This window comes from Rattus norvegicus, chromosome 2, assembly GCF_021556685.1.
Source record: "Rattus norvegicus strain SHRSP/BbbUtx chromosome 2, alternate assembly SHRSP_T2T, whole genome shotgun sequence".
NCBI lineage: Eukaryota > Metazoa > Chordata > Mammalia > Rodentia > Muridae > Rattus > Rattus norvegicus.
In genome coordinates this window covers 184102576-184119551 of record NC_141535.1, presented here as the reverse complement: position 1 = coordinate 184119551, position 16976 = coordinate 184102576, and the positions used below count along the sequence as shown (strand labels likewise).

The window sequence follows — 16976 nt, the reverse complement described above, 5'->3', positions numbered from 1 at the left end:
TCATGGTGGCTGGCATATGTTTCTGTGTGAGGTGGGCAGGGACTCAACATAGAGGAGGGAAACTAAGGACACTGGGTAGATGCTGCAGCCAAAAGAAAAAGACTCCCTGGGGCTGTCCCTCCTCCTGCCCTCGCAGTGTCTTTCCCTCCCTCCCTCCCAACCCCCTCCGCTTCTGGTGCTGCTCTGATGCGGTTACTCTGAGCACCCAGCGTCTCTGTGTTTGCATCTCTGCTCCGTCCTCTGTTGGAAGCACACTGGGGTAGTCAGCAGTTCCACTTCTCACTCCACTTTCTCTTTGAGGTGACATCTATCCAGGGACAGCATCCCACTGGGACCACACTAAGTCCAAACTGCTGGAGGCTGGGGTGAAGCAGCCAGGAACCGCTGCCCTCTCCCTCCCAGTTCTCACCGTGGCTGGTGGAGCTGCTCACTCTGGCTTACAGCTCTGCATTCTTGTGGTTGTTAGCCTTTTTTCTAGGAGCCCCCTCTGGCTTTCCCCTTGTCAAGCCTGCCTGGGATACACAACACTGGGAATGGCAGAAGGTGTGAAATAGGAGAGTTCTGTGTAGCGATCCCTTTAAAGATGGCGGACTTGCCTTCTTTATCTCTAGAGAGAAGAGAAAAGGGGAAGGGACGCAGCCGGAGAGGGTGAGGAGTGCTGACCTCTGCAGGGCTCCTGAGCCTCCTCACCTTCTGGGCCAGGCTTGGTGTGGTGGAGGCTAGATGACCAATAGCTGAAATGGGAGGGAGAGGAGAAGCAGATGGGAGTAAATGAAGTTCCAGAGATCCTGTTTCATTCTTGCTGTCACTGCGGTTGCTTTCGACAACCAGGAAGGTGGTGGAGGCTCCTGCATGCAAGGTGCCAGAGTGTAGTGAGGCCACACTCCTCTGTATCCACTGGAATCCTTGGCTCGAGTCCCTTCCTGTACCTTAGGTAAGGGCACTGGCTGGATTGGGTACTAGGTAGCAGAAAAGAAAGGGAGCCCGCCTGCCCATCCGCCTGCCCGCCCGCCTGGTGAGCAGACTCTAAGAAGCCTGAAGAGCTTCCCAACTCTTCTGAAATGATCTCATGGTTGTTTGGTAACTGGTCCTGGCTATTTGAGGGTATACATACGTGGAGAGCAGACTGGAGCCTTGTGTAGCTTTCCTGCCTTGAGTGAGTGGGTACCTGGGGTCGGGGATGTGCAGTTCCCTGGGGCCCTCAGAGAAGATGCAGCAAGGCCATGCTCAGACTAGAGCAGCAATCACAATGCAGGGGACAGGTGTGGAAGGCTGTACTGTTCGGCGGGAAGCTGTGGTTCCAGAGACCTTACTCCTACCTTCCCCTTTGGCTTCTGAAATGGACTCCGGTGGTCTTCATTGTGGATGGAAAGGTCAGAATAACTTGGCAGTGACCCGATTACCCCCAGAGTTCTTGTCCCCAGAGGGCCGAGGGGCCACAAAATCAAAAGTCATGTGGTGCTTGACCCGGCCCTTGCCCTTACTCCAAAGAGCAATCAGACCAAAGCAAAGGGTCACTGAGGTGAGGAAGGGGAGGAAGCCCACTGCTAGCACCATAGCTACACCTCTGCTGTCCAGAGAGAAAGGCCCTGGGATCCCCGGCATAGTGACATTGGGGTCAGACAGAGTGCCATTTGGTGGCTCAACTTGGATAACTTCCAGCCAGGTTCTCAGAGAGTCATTCCCAGCAACATTGCTGACCACACAGACGTAGGCCCCCCTGTCCCGTAGCTGCACCGAGCGGATCTCCAGCGTACCATCCTCTAGCACCCTTACCCTCCCAACCCTCCCTAGCCAAGATCCCTGAGGTCTCATCCAGGAAACAGTGGGGGCTGGATCCCCATCTCCAGAGCAGGAGAAAACAGCATGCCCGCCCTCCTCTGCAATGACCCATCGAGGCCCTGACTTTCGGATCAGGGCCGGTTTGCAAGTGAAGTGGCCTGGAGGCAGAATGTCTGAAAATTCCCTTAGGTTCTTCCCTTGGACATGCTGGGGGCCAGCACAAGCAGGGGGTGATGTGCCAAAGTCCAGGCGCCGGCGAAGGCGGAGCAGCCAGAGGAGGCGGCAATCACAGGTTAGGGGGTTACCAGACAGCCTCAAGGTGACCAGTTTGTCTGGAGAAGGGAAGGCTGTTTCCTCTAGGGTCTGAAGAGCATTGTCTGCTACATCCAGTAAGTGGAAGGCAGTCAGGCCGTGGAAGGCATGGGCAGCGATGGAGGTGAGGCAGGCCCCCGACAGTCTGAGCTCCTGGAGCCGTACCAGGGGGCTGAGCCTCCGGGCTGGGATGGCTGATATAGGATTCTGAGATAGATCCAAGACTCGGAGGAAGCTCAAGTGGTGTAGTGCTTGGAAGGGTACTGAGCTCAGATTGCAGTGGGTGATGGCCAGGCTGCTCAGATTGAGGCCAACCAGGCTCCCTGGGTCCAGGGCCTCCAGAGATGGCCAGTGGTGGATCTCCAGCTCCTTTAGTTGCCCTAGCCCTCGAAGTGCCCCAGAGGGCAGCCTCTCAATATCTAGTTCTCGAAGTCTAAGAGCTACTAGTGCTGGGAGCTGGGCAAGAGCTAGGCCAGGCACTGTGCTGAGGTTGCACCGTTCCAGAGTGATGGTACTTAGTTTGGCCAGACCTGAAAATGCTCCCGGAGCTACAAACACCAGGTGATTGTCTCCAACCTCCAGCTGCTGGAGGCTGCCTAGCTCACCAAAGGCTCCATCTAGAAAGAGGACAATTTGATTGAGGCGGAGGTCCAGCAGCGTGAGGGCAGACAGGCCTGAGAATATCCCAGGACCCACAATTCTCAGTCGATTGCCCTGCAGCCTCAGGGTGAGTAGACTCTGTAGGCCATGGAAAGCCCCAGGCTCAAGGGTGGAGAGCTGGTTGTAGCTGAGGTCCAGTTCTTGGAGCTGGCCCAGTCGGGAGAGCATGCCACGCTGAAGCCCCCACAGGCGGTTCCCACTTAAATTCAGGACTTCTGTGTCCAGTGGAAGCCCTCCAGGGACAGTGTCCAGTCGCCTGTGGGCACAGAGTACTGCCCGGGTCTGGGAGGTGCAGTCACACAAAGTGGGGCAGCTACTGATGCTCCCCCCAGGCAGGAGGAGCAGGAAAAGGAGTGGGGACCACAGGAGCCAGGCTTGCTTTGGGGCAGTGGCTGCGTCCATCCCCTGAGGCCTGGAATAGATGATGACATGGTCTTTTTTTTTTTTTTTTAAATGGCTTCAAATGGTGGTGACCCTGCACTGCACTGAACCTCCTTAAAGGAGAGGAAAGGTGGATCTTGCCAGCAAGTGTGGCACACAACCAGGGAAAAGTACGGTACCGTAATGGGGGGAAATCTCTCCTTTGCAGCTATGCATAACTGGCTAAGTACTTCCTGTGCATGATCCCTGGTCAAGCTGCTTTCTGTGACAGAAAGTTTAAGGGAACGAGTAATAGGGAAAGAGCCCTGCATCTGTCTCCCCGTAAGGAGCTTGCCCTGTATCTGTGAGACCAGGGAGTCCTCAGGACCTGTCTCCCTGACGTCTGCTTTCTGCACACTCTGCTATGCTCCTCTCACCCCTTCTTATTCTCCCATATGCTGCACCCACAACTTTAACCAAAGCTAGCGAGATTCCATCCAAACTTGAGAGAGTTTCTGATTCTGTGCTACTGGAGAAAGGTCCTCACCTTGACCGAGTCATCAGAAGCTAGGGGCATGCAAGCTTTAGCTGTGCTCCAGTCTCTGCCCTCTTCCAGCCTGGCCCAAGGCCCAGGCTCTGGACTAGCCAAAATGTGTCCCCAAAATGTTTGTGTGGATGGTAAGGTTGGCTGTATATTATCCATGGAACAGAGTGTGTGGGGGGGTGGGGACTGGATGATGAGATTGGAAAGGCTTTATAAGAGCCCCAAGGACAGCACCTCTTCCCTTATAGATGGGGCTGGGATGTGGAAGGTAACCAAAAGGTATTCAAATATTTCATGGGGTCCTCAGTCTTGAGCTTCTTTTATATCCCTCCACCTGAGCTGCCCGAGAAGACACAAGAAATGGCTTGTTAGCCAATGAGGCATGGTTAAAGAGGGACTGACAGCACATGACCTGATGCTGTGGATGGGAAGAAGGGAGCCACTGGGTAGCACGGTGGATACCTGGATACAAGCACAGCACCCATCTGTATAAAGTGAGCACCCTAAGCCTGGGCAGCATCAGGAGATGGCGACCATGAGAACTGTAGGAGGCTGGACAAGGTGCTAGAGTTGGAGGCATCTTTAGTCTTGAGTGGCTCTGCTTGCCTTGCTAATGCAGTCGGGACCCCAGGAGAGGAGGGATATTAGAAAGAGATGTCAGAGGGCCTGGAGCAGGAGCAAGTGGACACTACTGGAGCCACCTGCTGTGTTTCCCTGGTCCTGCACCTCTGGGCTTTCAGGGCTCAGGTTTTCTGGGCCCTGTGGACTTAGATTTCTGCTGCATGTCCTACTTTCTCCCATGAAGAATACGGGAGGAGCTGTAACTTCCCTTCCTTCCTACACTCCAGGAGAATCATTCCGGAGACTCTCCTCTAGCTACTTCATAGGACTAAAGCAGTTCGGAAAGGAAAAGAAGAAACCAAGTTCGATCCTCAGTTTGGATGTAGAGGAAGAACAGTGAATGAGGAGTGCAGGAAGCTGTTGTGGGGTCACTTGAGGAGGGGAAAGAATCTCAAGGGGCAGCAGCTGCTGTCTTCCCTCTTACCCCTTTCACAGCTGAATGGGCGTCTGTGTGGTACCAAGAACTCCCGGCCTCACCTCTCCCTCTGCCTCTTCTGGGAAGTCTACCTGACAGCTAGCCCTTCATCACTGTTGCTGCACTTCCTGTTCGTCCCTTTTCTCTGCATTCAGCAAAAGTGCAGTGAAGCATGTGCACCAGCCAGCTCCCTTCCTCCTGCTTCCATGAGTTTTCTCTGTCCTCAACGCCTCCTAGCCCAGTGGCTGGGGGACTTAGGGTCAACACCTTCTATTTATAATGGCTAATTTAATCACAGCCTTCCTTTGTTATCCTCTATGACTACAGAACTGGCCTCTGGTCACTTTGCAAGAAGAGATGAATGTTACAAAACTCTTTCTCTTCCCCTGGGGTCTGGAGTCTGGGCATTGCCCCCTCAGGGAGATGGAGCTTTCCTGTCTATGTGACAGTCATAGACTCCTATGAACACATACCCACTTTAAAGCACATCAGATTGAGGCACGGGGATCTGCATGATGAAGGGGCACTTGGAGAAAGATTTTTGGAGTATCCACACAGATTGGGTGGCTTTCTAGAGGCTAAAGAGGGATGGGTGGTCTTCCAGGACTCTCCTTATCAGATGTTTCTGGGACATTTTAATTTTTCAACCACAGGACGAATGGTTGGCTAGGGTAGTGGGGACAAGCTCTCTTTCCTATAGGCTATTTAGCATGGCCTTGTCTTTGAGAATGCCATGGGAAAGGGCAGCTGATACTTGCCCTCAGAGGGGCAGGGTCACTTACCGGAGAAGCTGGGGGAAGGCATCAAGTTGGGCGCTGCATCTCTCCAGGGCTGGGGTCTGTCCCATTCGAGCTGCACCTTGGCCTCTCCACCTCCCCTGTGTGTCTGACTCCCCACTCCCTGCTGCCCGGCAGCCTGCCGCATCAGCCGGCTGGCAAGACTGCTGTTGTGGCCGCTGCTACTGCGGCCCCGCTGCCAAGACTGAGGGAGAGAAAAGAGCCAGGAAGCATTTTCTTTTCTTTTTTTTTTCCCTCCTCTTCTCTTTTTTTGAACCGGAATGAGCCTGCAGCAACCCTGTTGGTGCAAAATAAATAAATAAAGCAACCAGGGAGGGCTGCAGCAAGCGCCACTACAGGGTGACGAATCGGATGGGGGGGCGCGGGGTGGGGGTGCAGGGAGGAACTGAAGACCCAGAGCTGGGGCAGGGTCTGCTACCGAGGCAGCCTGGGAAGCTTGAAAGAGTTCTGACATCCTGGTTCCTCCTGAGGAGCTAGAGAGCTCCCGGGACACCACTTCCACCTACCGCCTCTAGTCTCTTAAGATGCAGGGCAATTTTGTGCAATTTCTAAATCTAAACCTGCCTGTGGTTACCATTTGTTGGAAGTTCTCAGTCTAGAATATCTTCCTTCAGTTTAGTTTTCCTCTGGTGCTGGGTACCTGAGCATGTTTCTAAGTCTCCCTGGGAGACTGCTTAGCTGAGGGAAAACCTGGGGGGGCTAAAATTCTTATAAAACAGATGAAGTGCTGACTCCACACGGGAACAAAACTGCAGAGCAAGCACATGTATCCTAGGCAGTCATCTTCAAGTCTCCCAACACCCGACATGTGTGCCCTGCACCCTTGTACAAGCACACAGGCACTCACGTAACGCACTTCCAGCCTTTAAAATCGTTTTATAAACAATGGCACAAGTTGGGGTTTATGTTCACCTAGCTAAACCCTTCTGTTGAGAGGGGAAAAAAAAACCCCTCCCTCCCTCTCATCTGCTGCTTACACCTCCTGGGAGAGTCTGCAGCTTACAAACTGAGAGAAATTCTGAGCAAGATTATGGAGGAGAAAAAGGTCCCTGTCCTGTCCCTAGTCACTCCTTCATACTGGGGTCAGCAGCACACAGGTACAGAGCGGGGGTGGGGTGGGGGGTGCCCTCCTTCCCCATGGAGAGGCAGAGTAGACTGAAGTCAAGGGCATCCTCCCAAGTGCTGGTCCCTGGATTCTGGCAGTCAGCATCAAGTCCTCTGCTTCTTTTACGGATCGTTCTTGGGACAGAAGACAGCTGGGGCTGCGATGTTGTGTTCTAGTGTCCTGTATGGATTGGAACTTTCCCCTAAGACCCTATGGCTTCTCAGAGCTGTGACCTCAAGGAAGAGATTGTGTCAGAAGAAACCTGTCTGTAGAACTGTGTCACCAGAGGCAGAGCCACTGTGTGCTCCACCTGTGTGGATGGGTGTCTCTGATTAGACTGTGGTAACAAATTTGACTTTTAGAGCATACACAAGGGGTTTACATTCTAATTTTGCCAGTGATGTCCTTCTCCATACCCAACTCCCATAAAACAGTTATCCTGGGCCCTTATCTCCACCCCACTCTCATTCATTGTGTATCCAGGCATTTTAGGTCCCAGAAAACTCGTGTGTGTGTGGGGGGGTGGGGGGTGGGGTCAACAACATTTCTCAACTAGGAAGAAGGAAGGCAGAAAATCTCAAGAATCCATATTCTTGTTATATACAGGTCCTTCTGGGTGCTTGCCACCAGTCTCTGAGCTAGATCCATCTCCCCCAGGAGGAGCCTGTGGAGAAATACAGTGAGGTATTGAAAGGTCTGTTATTAGCTTCTGAGCCTAGGTTTGAGTTCTCTCATCCCAGGTACTTGGATTTATCCCCGATGTTTGTCTTTCTGGCTTTTTGTTTGTTTGACTCGGTCATCCTATATCCCATCTATCCCACAGCTTCCAGAGCCAGGGTGGAACTTATGGGAAATCAAACATGACAAGCCTTTTCTCCATCGCTTGCTGCTGTGGCACTACCGGGCAAGCCTAGGGGCAGAAACCAGTCTTAGTATTTGACTCCTAGGGAGATCACCCTTCACAGAGTGCAGAGAGGGAAAGGCTGGTGAGTGGAGTCCAGGGAGACGGTCAGAGGGCTGAAGGAAGTAGAAAGTTGTCCTTCCTCCGGGTCACTTTGACAGCCCCTCAGAGGACTCAATGTCAGTGCTGAAGAGTTCCTTATAGAGTGGAGGGAAGGCGGCTTGGACCACGATGGGGTGGAGGTGCTGGAAGTCCTGTAGCTTTTCCACATGTTGGCTGCACAGGCTCCGGAGCTTCCCCTTGGGTGGCAGCTGGGGGTGGGTTAGGAGGGAATGAGTACTTCAGTGCTTAGCAGGGCAACCACATCTCACTGTACCTGAGCGAGGGTGACCCTCCCGGTTGCCTCCCCCACACCTGACCCGACTGGAGCAGCCAATCCCATTGATTAGAGGTGTGTATATCTGGAAACTGAAGGTAAATTAGAACTGACACAAGACAGGAGGTGCTAGGTTCAACTTTGATGGTCATTTCTGTACCCTCAGCCCTGTGCCTGGCTTGGAGCAAGGATGTGCTTGAATGATGGCATCGGTGGCTCTGCCTAGCCCAGAATGAACTGCATTTGCTCCTGTGGTCCTTTGCTTGCTTCATGTTGTTTCCTCATCTGGAGAATGAGGCTCTGCTAACTCTTATCCTGCTAATTCAAGCGTTATCTCCTCTGAGAATATCATCCCCATCCCTTGCTGGGCTAAAGCCCTTCCTGTAGGCTTCCTTCTCTGTAGCACTTGCCACACTGTAGACAGAAAGGATCCAGTTTGTCTGCCTTCCTGCCGGACATGTACTTAGATAAAGTCCATTGGTCTTTCTGTCACTATGTATCTTCTGTTACTGGCTTGAATGCTGGCATTCATGCTCAACAACTGCTTGTCTGAACTAAACAGAGTTTCTAAGAAGGTGTCCAACACAGCAAGTAGTAAGTCAGTGCAGTCAGCCTCCAGCCAAAGGAAGGTAAACCTTTAAGAAAGGTGCAGAACCCCATGGGACAGAGGCAGGGAGAAAGACTTCAGACACCATCTTTCCTATACAATTTCCCAGCATAATGAAGCGAGATTTAAAAAGCACCTTTTCTTGACATCCCCCCTTCTTAGCTTAGTTCCCTAGAAAAGTAACAACCAGAAAAGTAGGCAGCAGGGTGACTCCCTCACATCTCTTGAATTTATTTTGTGTTTTAGTTCTTTGAGTTTGCCTGGGTTGCTACAACCGTTTCTTTTATTCATTCAAAAGATATTTGACTAGAAACTCCAAAAATCTAGATGAAGCACTGTCATGAGCTCTGGTGTAACATCGATGACTAAAAAAATGTACTTTTATTAAATGTATACAGCTGCCAGGGAGTCATAAACGCAGCCACACACTGCCTAACATCTTTTTGGGGAACTATGAACCTCAAACTTCAGTGGTCCCATAAGGTTAAAGGAGTATCATCAGTACAGCTGTGTTTGCCTTAAGTATATCCAGTTGTACTTCGCCGTGTGAAGCTATGGGTAGACGCTTCTTAGAACTTATTCCCCCTAGTAAGCAACACATGATTGTACCTAACACTAAAGCAGGACGAGGGATGGAGTTCTTCTGCTGGGTAACTGTTTAGGGCAAACCTCTCTTGAAGGAAGGCATGAAGAAACGTTTGGAAACAGAGAAGAGAATGCGACAGGAGACAATAGCAGGCACAAGAGGCCCTAAGAGAGACGGAACCAGGTAGGTTTAAGGACCAGTGGTAAAACACTGCAGTCAGAGTAGGGGAGTCAAAAGGTGGTGCAAAGTTAGGTGAAGAGGAAGGCAGGGGTCACATCATGGTCCAGTTGACCGTAACACAGACTCTGGAGTTGAATTTTGGCTACCATAGGAGGTTGGAGATCAAACCAGGGTGGTTATTGAGCAAGCGCTGTGTGACTCTGACATGGCAGACAGAGATGGGGTGGGAAACTGTGTCAGGAGCAGTAGTCCAGTTGTGGCTGAGAGCTGGATGGGGAGGGGCAGCATCAAGGGACATGTGATATATTTTGAAAGTGGATCCTGCTGGGCAAGGTGGTACGTGGCTGTGATCTCAGCACTTAGGAGGTGGAGGCAGGGGGATCATGGGTTTAGGGCCAGCTTTGGCTCCATGAAACTGTGCCTACAAAAACTAATACAAAGCACACCAAAGTAGATCCAACCACTTTGCATTCCAATGACTTTCCCTGGACCCTGTCTCTCTTTAAACCCATTTTGTTTACATTCCCTAGGGAGAGACTGTTTGAAGTAATTTTCTCAGTTCTACGTGATGATTGTGCATAACAAAGGCCTAAGTTTACGAGCACATAGACCGATCCTTCACACAGGTCTCAAAGTAAACTCCCTGAGGACAGCTCTGAGTATAGCAGTGCCTGGAAGCCAGGCTTTCATTCTCAGACGGCTCTGAGGTTTCCTAGCTCTTCCTCCAGAGGTTTCCTAGCTACCTTTGGCTACTCTTCTGCTTTCTCAGTCTACCCCAGCTCTGACCTCACATTTACCAAAAGTACCATGAGGGTTGGGGAGGCCCAGTCCATAAAGGGCTGGCCTTCAGGCGTGAAGGTCTGAATGCAGATCCCAGAACCCACGGAGAGAAAACCAGGTGAAAATTGGGCGTGGTGACACAAGACTTGATCTCAGTATTTGGAAGGCAGAGACAGGCAGATCTCTGAGTTTAAGGCCAGCCTGGTCTATAGGGTTTCAGGACAGCCAGGGATACATAGAGAAACAAAACAAAACAAAACAAAACAAAACAAAACAAAACACAACACAACAATAGAGAGAAGAAGGAGGGAGAGGGAGGAAGCCAGGCAGGGTAGAACACGTTTGTGATCTCAGCATCTGAGATGTGGAGACAGGCAAATATCTGGGTGCTCTCAGCAGTCCTAGGTAACTCACAGGCCAGGCCAGGGCAGTGAGAGACCCTGTCTGAGAATGAATGAATGGATGGATGGATGGATGGATGAGTAAATGAATGAATGAGTGAAAAATATAAAAATGCAGCACCAAGGGAGGATACCTGAGATTATCTGACCTCTGCAGGCGTGCAGAAGCCCCCCCTCCATGTACGATTTGGCCTCCTCAGAGCTCCAAACATCCCATTCCCAAGGCCTGGATCCCTGCTCTGCCTCAGGAATGTTTATTGAAACCTTGTCTTTCATGGTCTCATTCTCTTGCCTCACACCGTTTTAAGGAAACATCTATGTTTTACCTGCTTTACCTTCAAATTGTGAAGAATTTTTCCTTTTTTATTTTTGTGTGTGCTTGTGAGCAGACATGTGTGTATGGAGGTCAGGGGTCAACTTGCTGGAGTCAGATTTTTGCTTTCATCATGTGGGTCCCAGGGATCAAACCCAGGTCATCATGTTAGGCTCTGTGGCAAGTGTCTTTGCTCACTGAGCCATCTCACCAGCCCCTTAAATTGCCTTGAAGCCCTGCCATTTTTCCAAAAGCAGTCCCCGCTTTTTAAGGGGAAATTTCATGTAGCCCAGGCAGGCCGGAAACTCATTATGGAGCTTAGGATGACCTTGGAGTCTTGTTTCTCTTGCTTCCTTCTGCCTCTTGAGTGCTGGTATTACAGGCATGCACCACCATGCCACACTTCCAAGAGCTTTTATGATAGCAAATTAGGGGCCCCAGGGATGTTGTGGAAAGAGCACTGGGATAAAGATTTGTGTTATCAGTTAATATGTGTCACTGAATCACTTTGTGCTACAGGAAGACTTTAACACGTGTCCTGTTATAACTGGCTTGCTGTAGGGTAAGAGACAGATCAACAGCACTCTGTTGATCTCACTGTTAAAATATCACACATTCTACTCCATGTTAGCATTGTATTAGAAGGTACACAAGTCTCTTTTTAACAGGTTAAAATCTCTTACTGGGGACAAGAACTGCATCTCTGTATCTTTCCACAGTGCCTTGTATAAGCAGGTGCTGGGTAAGTGTCGGCTATATTAAACTGATTGTTCCCTGGGGGTCTCTTCCAACTCCAAACTAACTTTCCATTCCTTTGTGCATGGAAACAGATGCTCCTGCAGTTCCCACAGCTGCTGCAAACACTACGGCATAGGCCAGCACTGCAGCACTCCCTCCTCTGCTCCCGAAGACCCTGGCCCTGATGTCCTAGAACTGGCAGTTGGCCTAGCCTCTTCTACCCTATGATCTGCTCCTACCTTGGCTAGGAGGCCTTGTCGATGAGTCTTGCAGAGATGATGATGAAAGGCCAGCTCCAAATTGTATTGCAGATGCTCCACTCTCCTCTTTTCTTGGAGCCCAGGACGGTCTGAAGGAAGGAATGGGACCAGAGTGAAATGGAAACAACACGGACAGCCGTGCCCAGCAAAATGGGGTCATGTATCTTTTTGGAGAGGATCTCTCAGATGAGGGATTCTCTGTCTCTGTCTCTCTGTCTCTGTGTGCTCCCCCACCCCCCGTTTGCACACATGTGCATACTGGTAGCAAGCTCTATGACTCTGGGTCTGTCTAGCTAACTACTAGGGAAACTAGGCAGGGGTGAAAGGGGTGGGGACTGTTAATCTCCTGAGTACCTTGTAGCTAGCTACCTTGTTTCTGGTAACCTGTCTTTCATGTAGCTGATTCAATGTCAGGCACTAGATTTTTGTCATGGAGGTAAAATGTTGGAAGAGAGCTTCCTCATTCCTATAAGAGTGACTCAGAGAGGTGACCTTCCTGAAGCTGTTCGGGTAGGCCAGTTCCAAGGCCTCTAAATTAGTCTGTGGCTCTCTTTTAACTCCTAAGCTACCTTTTCCTTTGCTTCCCTCAAATGGATGCTTTTACAGAAGTCACCTAGCTTGAGGCCATCTTAGAGGAGTTGAAAGACTTGTGTGTTCATTAGCCAACCCAGAGCAGCAGGCCAACTCCCCTGGGTCCTCTGGATAGCCAGCGCTCAGCTGCGTGTACCCCGAGCTCTACCACCACTGTAGACATTCTGTCTCAAAATGAGCTCACGTCAAGTTGTCATTCTCAATCTTAGTGGCTCAGTCTAGAGGTGGCTGTTAAAATTTTGGGTGCAGCCCAGATGAGTTATGTCAGAATCTGGGCATGGGACTCAGGGACTCAATCAGTTCTTAAAGCTCCCTAGGTGATTCCCATGTGTGTTGTAAAGGAGTCACTGCCATACACTGAGCAGTAGGATGATGTCTATGGGGGAGGTGGCTCATCTCCTCCCAACCCTCCCTTTTCCATGTTCTCACTGCCCCACTGTGTGCTACCCTTGCCCTGCCCTAAGGCTCCTCTGCAAACTTTAATCTATTGTATTTGACAGAAGCATGGGGAAGAGCTCATTTCCTTGTTTCAAGCAATCTCCCATTTAGTCAAATCCGAAGGCCTAGGTTTTCTATTAGCTGCTGTGCCCCAGCCACCAGAGTGTCTGCTCCCCTGCCCAGCCACACTCACTGGCATTGATGAGAACCAAGGCCGTGTAGAGGGCAATCTCATCCTCAGAAAAACACAGGGCGCTGAGGAAGTGGGAAAAGTCGAATATGGAGCTGATGAGCTCGCTGCAGCCTGCCGGAGTGGAGATGAAGAGAGTAAGAGTGGTCCCCAAGGACACCACCCTTTGAATGTTTGGAGTGGGGGACGGGGCAAACAATCATGTGTAGAGGATTGGCATCAGGAACTTCTCCATTCCCACTGCCCTCACCCAAGGCTCGGAACAGCTCCACACCACCGTATTTGCCTTCAAAAAAGACTGTGTGGTTGTTGGCATTGTAGGCCCGGCACATTCTGACGAGGACGACTTCCATTGCTCCTGGGTAAAGGGGATAAAGATGGGTGGGCAGTGTTAAGCAGAGCCAGGAACCGACTCCCTCAGTATTTTGATTTCCTTAAGTCACGTCCCTCCACTTGGCCCTGGCCCTGTCCTTCCATCCCCAGTCTGTGCTCCAACAAACCCCCACCCCCCATCCCCACCCCTGACCTGCACGCCCAGGGCCTGCTGATCCCAGGGCCTGCCAGCCTATCCCAGAGCACCTGCTTTCAGTAGTATGATCTGATCATTCTGGCACAGCTCCATGAAGCCTGAGAGCCGCTTGGCGAACTCCACCACGTACTGAATGGCCTCAGTGAGGTGGTGGGCACAGCGCTCCCACATCTCCCACATTGACTGCAGGGACAGAGGGGGAGACCTGTGATCCTCCCAAGCCCCTGCACCCCATAAACTGCAGGATGTGAGTTCTACATTTCTATGCTGTCAACCGTGGAGCCTACTAGCACAATGTAGCCAGGGTCAATTCCTGTCAATGGATTATAGTTACTGCTACTTCCAGCTCGGTATAAGGAGTCCTGGAGAGTTATATAAGGGATAAAACTTCTAATTTCTTAGCTTCAAATTCCTTTCTCCTGATAACCTGGTCTCTCCTGAAGCCCATTCATTACTAGGTATTAGGCTTCTGCCATGGGAGAGAAAAGGTTGCCAGAGAACTTCCCAGACTCCCAGGGAGTGGCTCCAGACAGGAGGTGATGGCTTTCCTGAACCACTCTGATAACTGCTGTGGAGAAAGGGAAGCCATACATGATACAGTTTCACCTGCAAACAGTGTACACACTGCTATTTACTGCTCCCTCTGAAGAAGGTCTCAGCGACTGAGAGATGCAAATGGGAAGTACCAATTGATTTCAGAGCAGCTGTATTGTCAGAGTATGACAGAAGGGGTGGCAGGCACTGTAGAGCCATCAGATTTGAACTTGACTTTGGTCCCATCACTGTGTGACCCTGAGTACCTCTACCTCAGTGTAAATTCTGTTCCAACCAACCAAACAAACCAAAAACAATCTCATGATTATGCACCTTCATCCCTATCTTTAGACACTTGTAGCTCACAGGCAGCAGACTGGACACACTTCATCAAGACCTCTATTACAATGCCTGACAAGAAAGGGTGTCCAATAAATGACGCTCAGACGCTGATTAGTGTCAGTTACTGATGGAGGATGAAAGGCAGCGTGGCAAGGTCTGGATGGAAGAGGATGTAGGTTGCCAGCTAGGTAAAATTTCAATAAGCAGGAGCTACGGAGACAGTCACTGAGCTGCCAGACAGTCACGCCTGTTAGCCAGCCTGTCTGTGATGCCCTATAGCCCCATATCTGTGTGAGTCGCCATCTCTGGTCTCTTCCAGTGTGTGTAGGGGGTGAGGCCCTCCCTTCCCTCATGTCTCTTGCCCTCACCTTCCTCTGGTAGCTGGTCACCTCCTCCCGTGAGAAGAGGTTGGTGCGCTGCCGTAGAAGGTCCTCCAGGCGTAGCTGGCACGTCTCTCGGTAGGACTTGCAGACATTCTGTACCAGGTACTCTGTGGCCAGAAGAGGAAGGCCCAGCTAGCTCTCAGCTGGTTCCCACCCTGAAGTTCATAAAGAGGCTTCCTCTCTGCCTGGTCTCCCCTGCTCGGCCTCCTCCCTTGGCTTTTTGTCTAGGATCCCCAATTCCTTAGGACTTGTTTGATTACATGGGTGCTGTGCCGGAAGATGTTCTTACCTCATTTTCACCGCCCCCACCCTTCCCAGATGCTCACCTATGTCTGTCAGAGAGGCATATGGTGCCTCTGGGGCACTGCAGAAACTGGGACTGCAGTGGCTGTCTGAGCCCTGTTCTGGTTCCCCAAGCTGAAGTCCACGTCTTCCAAGAGTAAGCTGGCCGTCAGTGCTATAGATGCTGTCTCTGCCTTCAGCTTTGCCTCGCTCTGGGCTATACTCAAGGTGGCAGGAGGCCCCTTGGACCTCTGTTTTGGCCAAGGTATTGGAATATGGTGGGCCAGAGCCTGAGGCTCTCAGGAGGCCAGGGGGACAAGCAGAGGCCTCGGGCAGGTCAGGTGAGGCGCCCAGTGGTAGCTGCCCATCTGGGACCCCTAAAGTGTATGTGAGTGTGTCTGCTCCATGGCTCCCAGCTGGAGGAGTCTTGGCTACTTGTTCCCGTTGCTGCTGCTGTTGCAGTTGTTTCTGCACCTCTGCATGCAGACTGTCCCTCTGCTTCTTGGACATTCGGCCGAACTTGACAGCTGAAGAAGGGTCAGGAATCAGTACAGGAGGCAAGAGAACACAGGACAGGACAGGGGCAGCAGGCACATGGATCCGACCCCAAGCTCGATTTCTCCAGCTCTGTGTACAAACTTTCCTTTTGGGAGCGTGGGCTCCCAGCTCCCTTCACGCCTGGCTCTGTTCTCTTTAGCATCGGTTCCACCAGCATTCCCATCTCCCCAGGCAAGTTTGTTCAGTTCTAAACCAGATGCTAATAGTGCAGAACTCAGGCAATGAGCTTGGACTGGGGATTCTAGTCTCCTGAGACTAGCGCTGAGGTGGGGGTCGAATAGGGGGCCTCAGGCTGTATTGGGGTCAGCTTGCCTGTCTGGGAGGGCCGGAGGAAGAGAAGGGCTGCGAACACAGGTTTCCCTGTGGTCAGGCCTGCAGGCTCCCTGGTGACCTAGATACTCACCACAGCCCAACCCAGGCTCCGGTGGCTTGCTCTGAACATCCTCTTCTGCTCTCTCTTTCCTGCCTTTTTGCTCCCCCAACCCCTCCCAGGTGTGGGGGCACAGCCCTTCGCCCCGCCTGCCCCTTTGCACCCCTGCATGTTTCCTTTCGCTTTGTTATTTTGAGCACTGAAAAGTGCTGACAGGCTCCTTCTGGGTCCTCCTCACCTCATGCCCCCCACTCCACCCAGGGCTCCTTCTGTGGTGAAGACGGTGGGTGAGGAGGTGGATAAGGCTCTAGGAACACCACCCTCGATCTCCCACCTTCTGGGTCATTCTCAAGTCAACTCTGTTCCTTGCCACAATCCTGTGCCTAGGGATGGTTACTCAGGAGGGAGATGGAGTTAAACAAGGCAGGAGGTAACAATGTGGGAACTGGGTAGGAACTAGGCCAGGAGAAAGAATAGAGAGGAGAATTCATTAGAGAAAGGGGAGACAAGAGTAATAGGATGCTGGTAAAGGTCTTTTGGAGCACAGCCTGAAGTTGAGACTCTGAAGTGCCTCGAGGGACCCTCAAAAAGACAGGACAAGAGGCTGTGGGTGGAAGAACGGAGAGAAGTCCCTGGCAGAGTGTTTTTGCAAGCCTGTCGGGCAAGAGTCAGGACGCCTCTGAAAGTGCAGGGTCTCTTTGGGGCTGCCACCACATCCTCACCATCTCTGGACATGCCCAGAGCCAGGCACTTCTGCAGGCGGCAGTGCTGGCATCGGTTGCGGCTGGTTCGGTCAATGGGGCAGTTCTGCTGACGGGTGCAGGAGTAGGCCACATTGCACTGCTGGCTGCGGCGGAAGAAGCCCTGAGAAACAAAAACTGCTTATCCCACCCTTCCTGAGCTGGAGGTGGTCGCAGGGACCTCTAATCCATGTGCACTGGTCTTAGGGATTTCTACATCCACCAAAGTCCCCAAACCTCCACTGCATAATTGTGATTGACCCTGTGGTCACTTTCCCACA

The 16976-nt window shown here is 51.6% G+C and overlaps 2 protein-coding genes across 9 annotated transcripts in view; both read right to left on the bottom strand.

The window, feature by feature from the left end:
• Positions 1-474: 474 nt before the first annotated feature.
• On the bottom strand, positions 475-5736 carry Lingo4 (leucine rich repeat and Ig domain containing 4). Its single transcript, NM_001109189.2, is given in 2 exon segments — positions 475-3166; positions 5477-5736. Coding segments are annotated over 2 exon segments (1857 nt in total). The 5' UTR covers positions 5542-5736; the 3' UTR covers positions 475-1374.
• A 611-nt stretch (positions 5737-6347) lies between these two features.
• Positions 6348-16976, bottom strand: part of Rorc (RAR-related orphan receptor C) — a 25155-nt gene continuing 14526 nt past the window's right edge. For 2 of the 8 annotated variants that reach the window (XM_087629551.1, XM_087629555.1), the window contains 7 exons: positions 16678-16819; positions 15072-15554; positions 14731-14852; positions 13537-13669; positions 13208-13315; positions 11718-11827; positions 6351-7808 (listed from right to left, as the gene is read on the bottom strand). In XM_087629551.1, the coding sequence (XP_087485677.1) occupies positions 7647-7808; positions 11718-11827; positions 13208-13315; positions 13537-13669; positions 14731-14852; positions 15072-15554; positions 16678-16819 (1260 nt within the window). In that variant the 3' untranslated portion in view covers positions 6351-7646. 8 annotated transcript variants of the gene reach the window in all.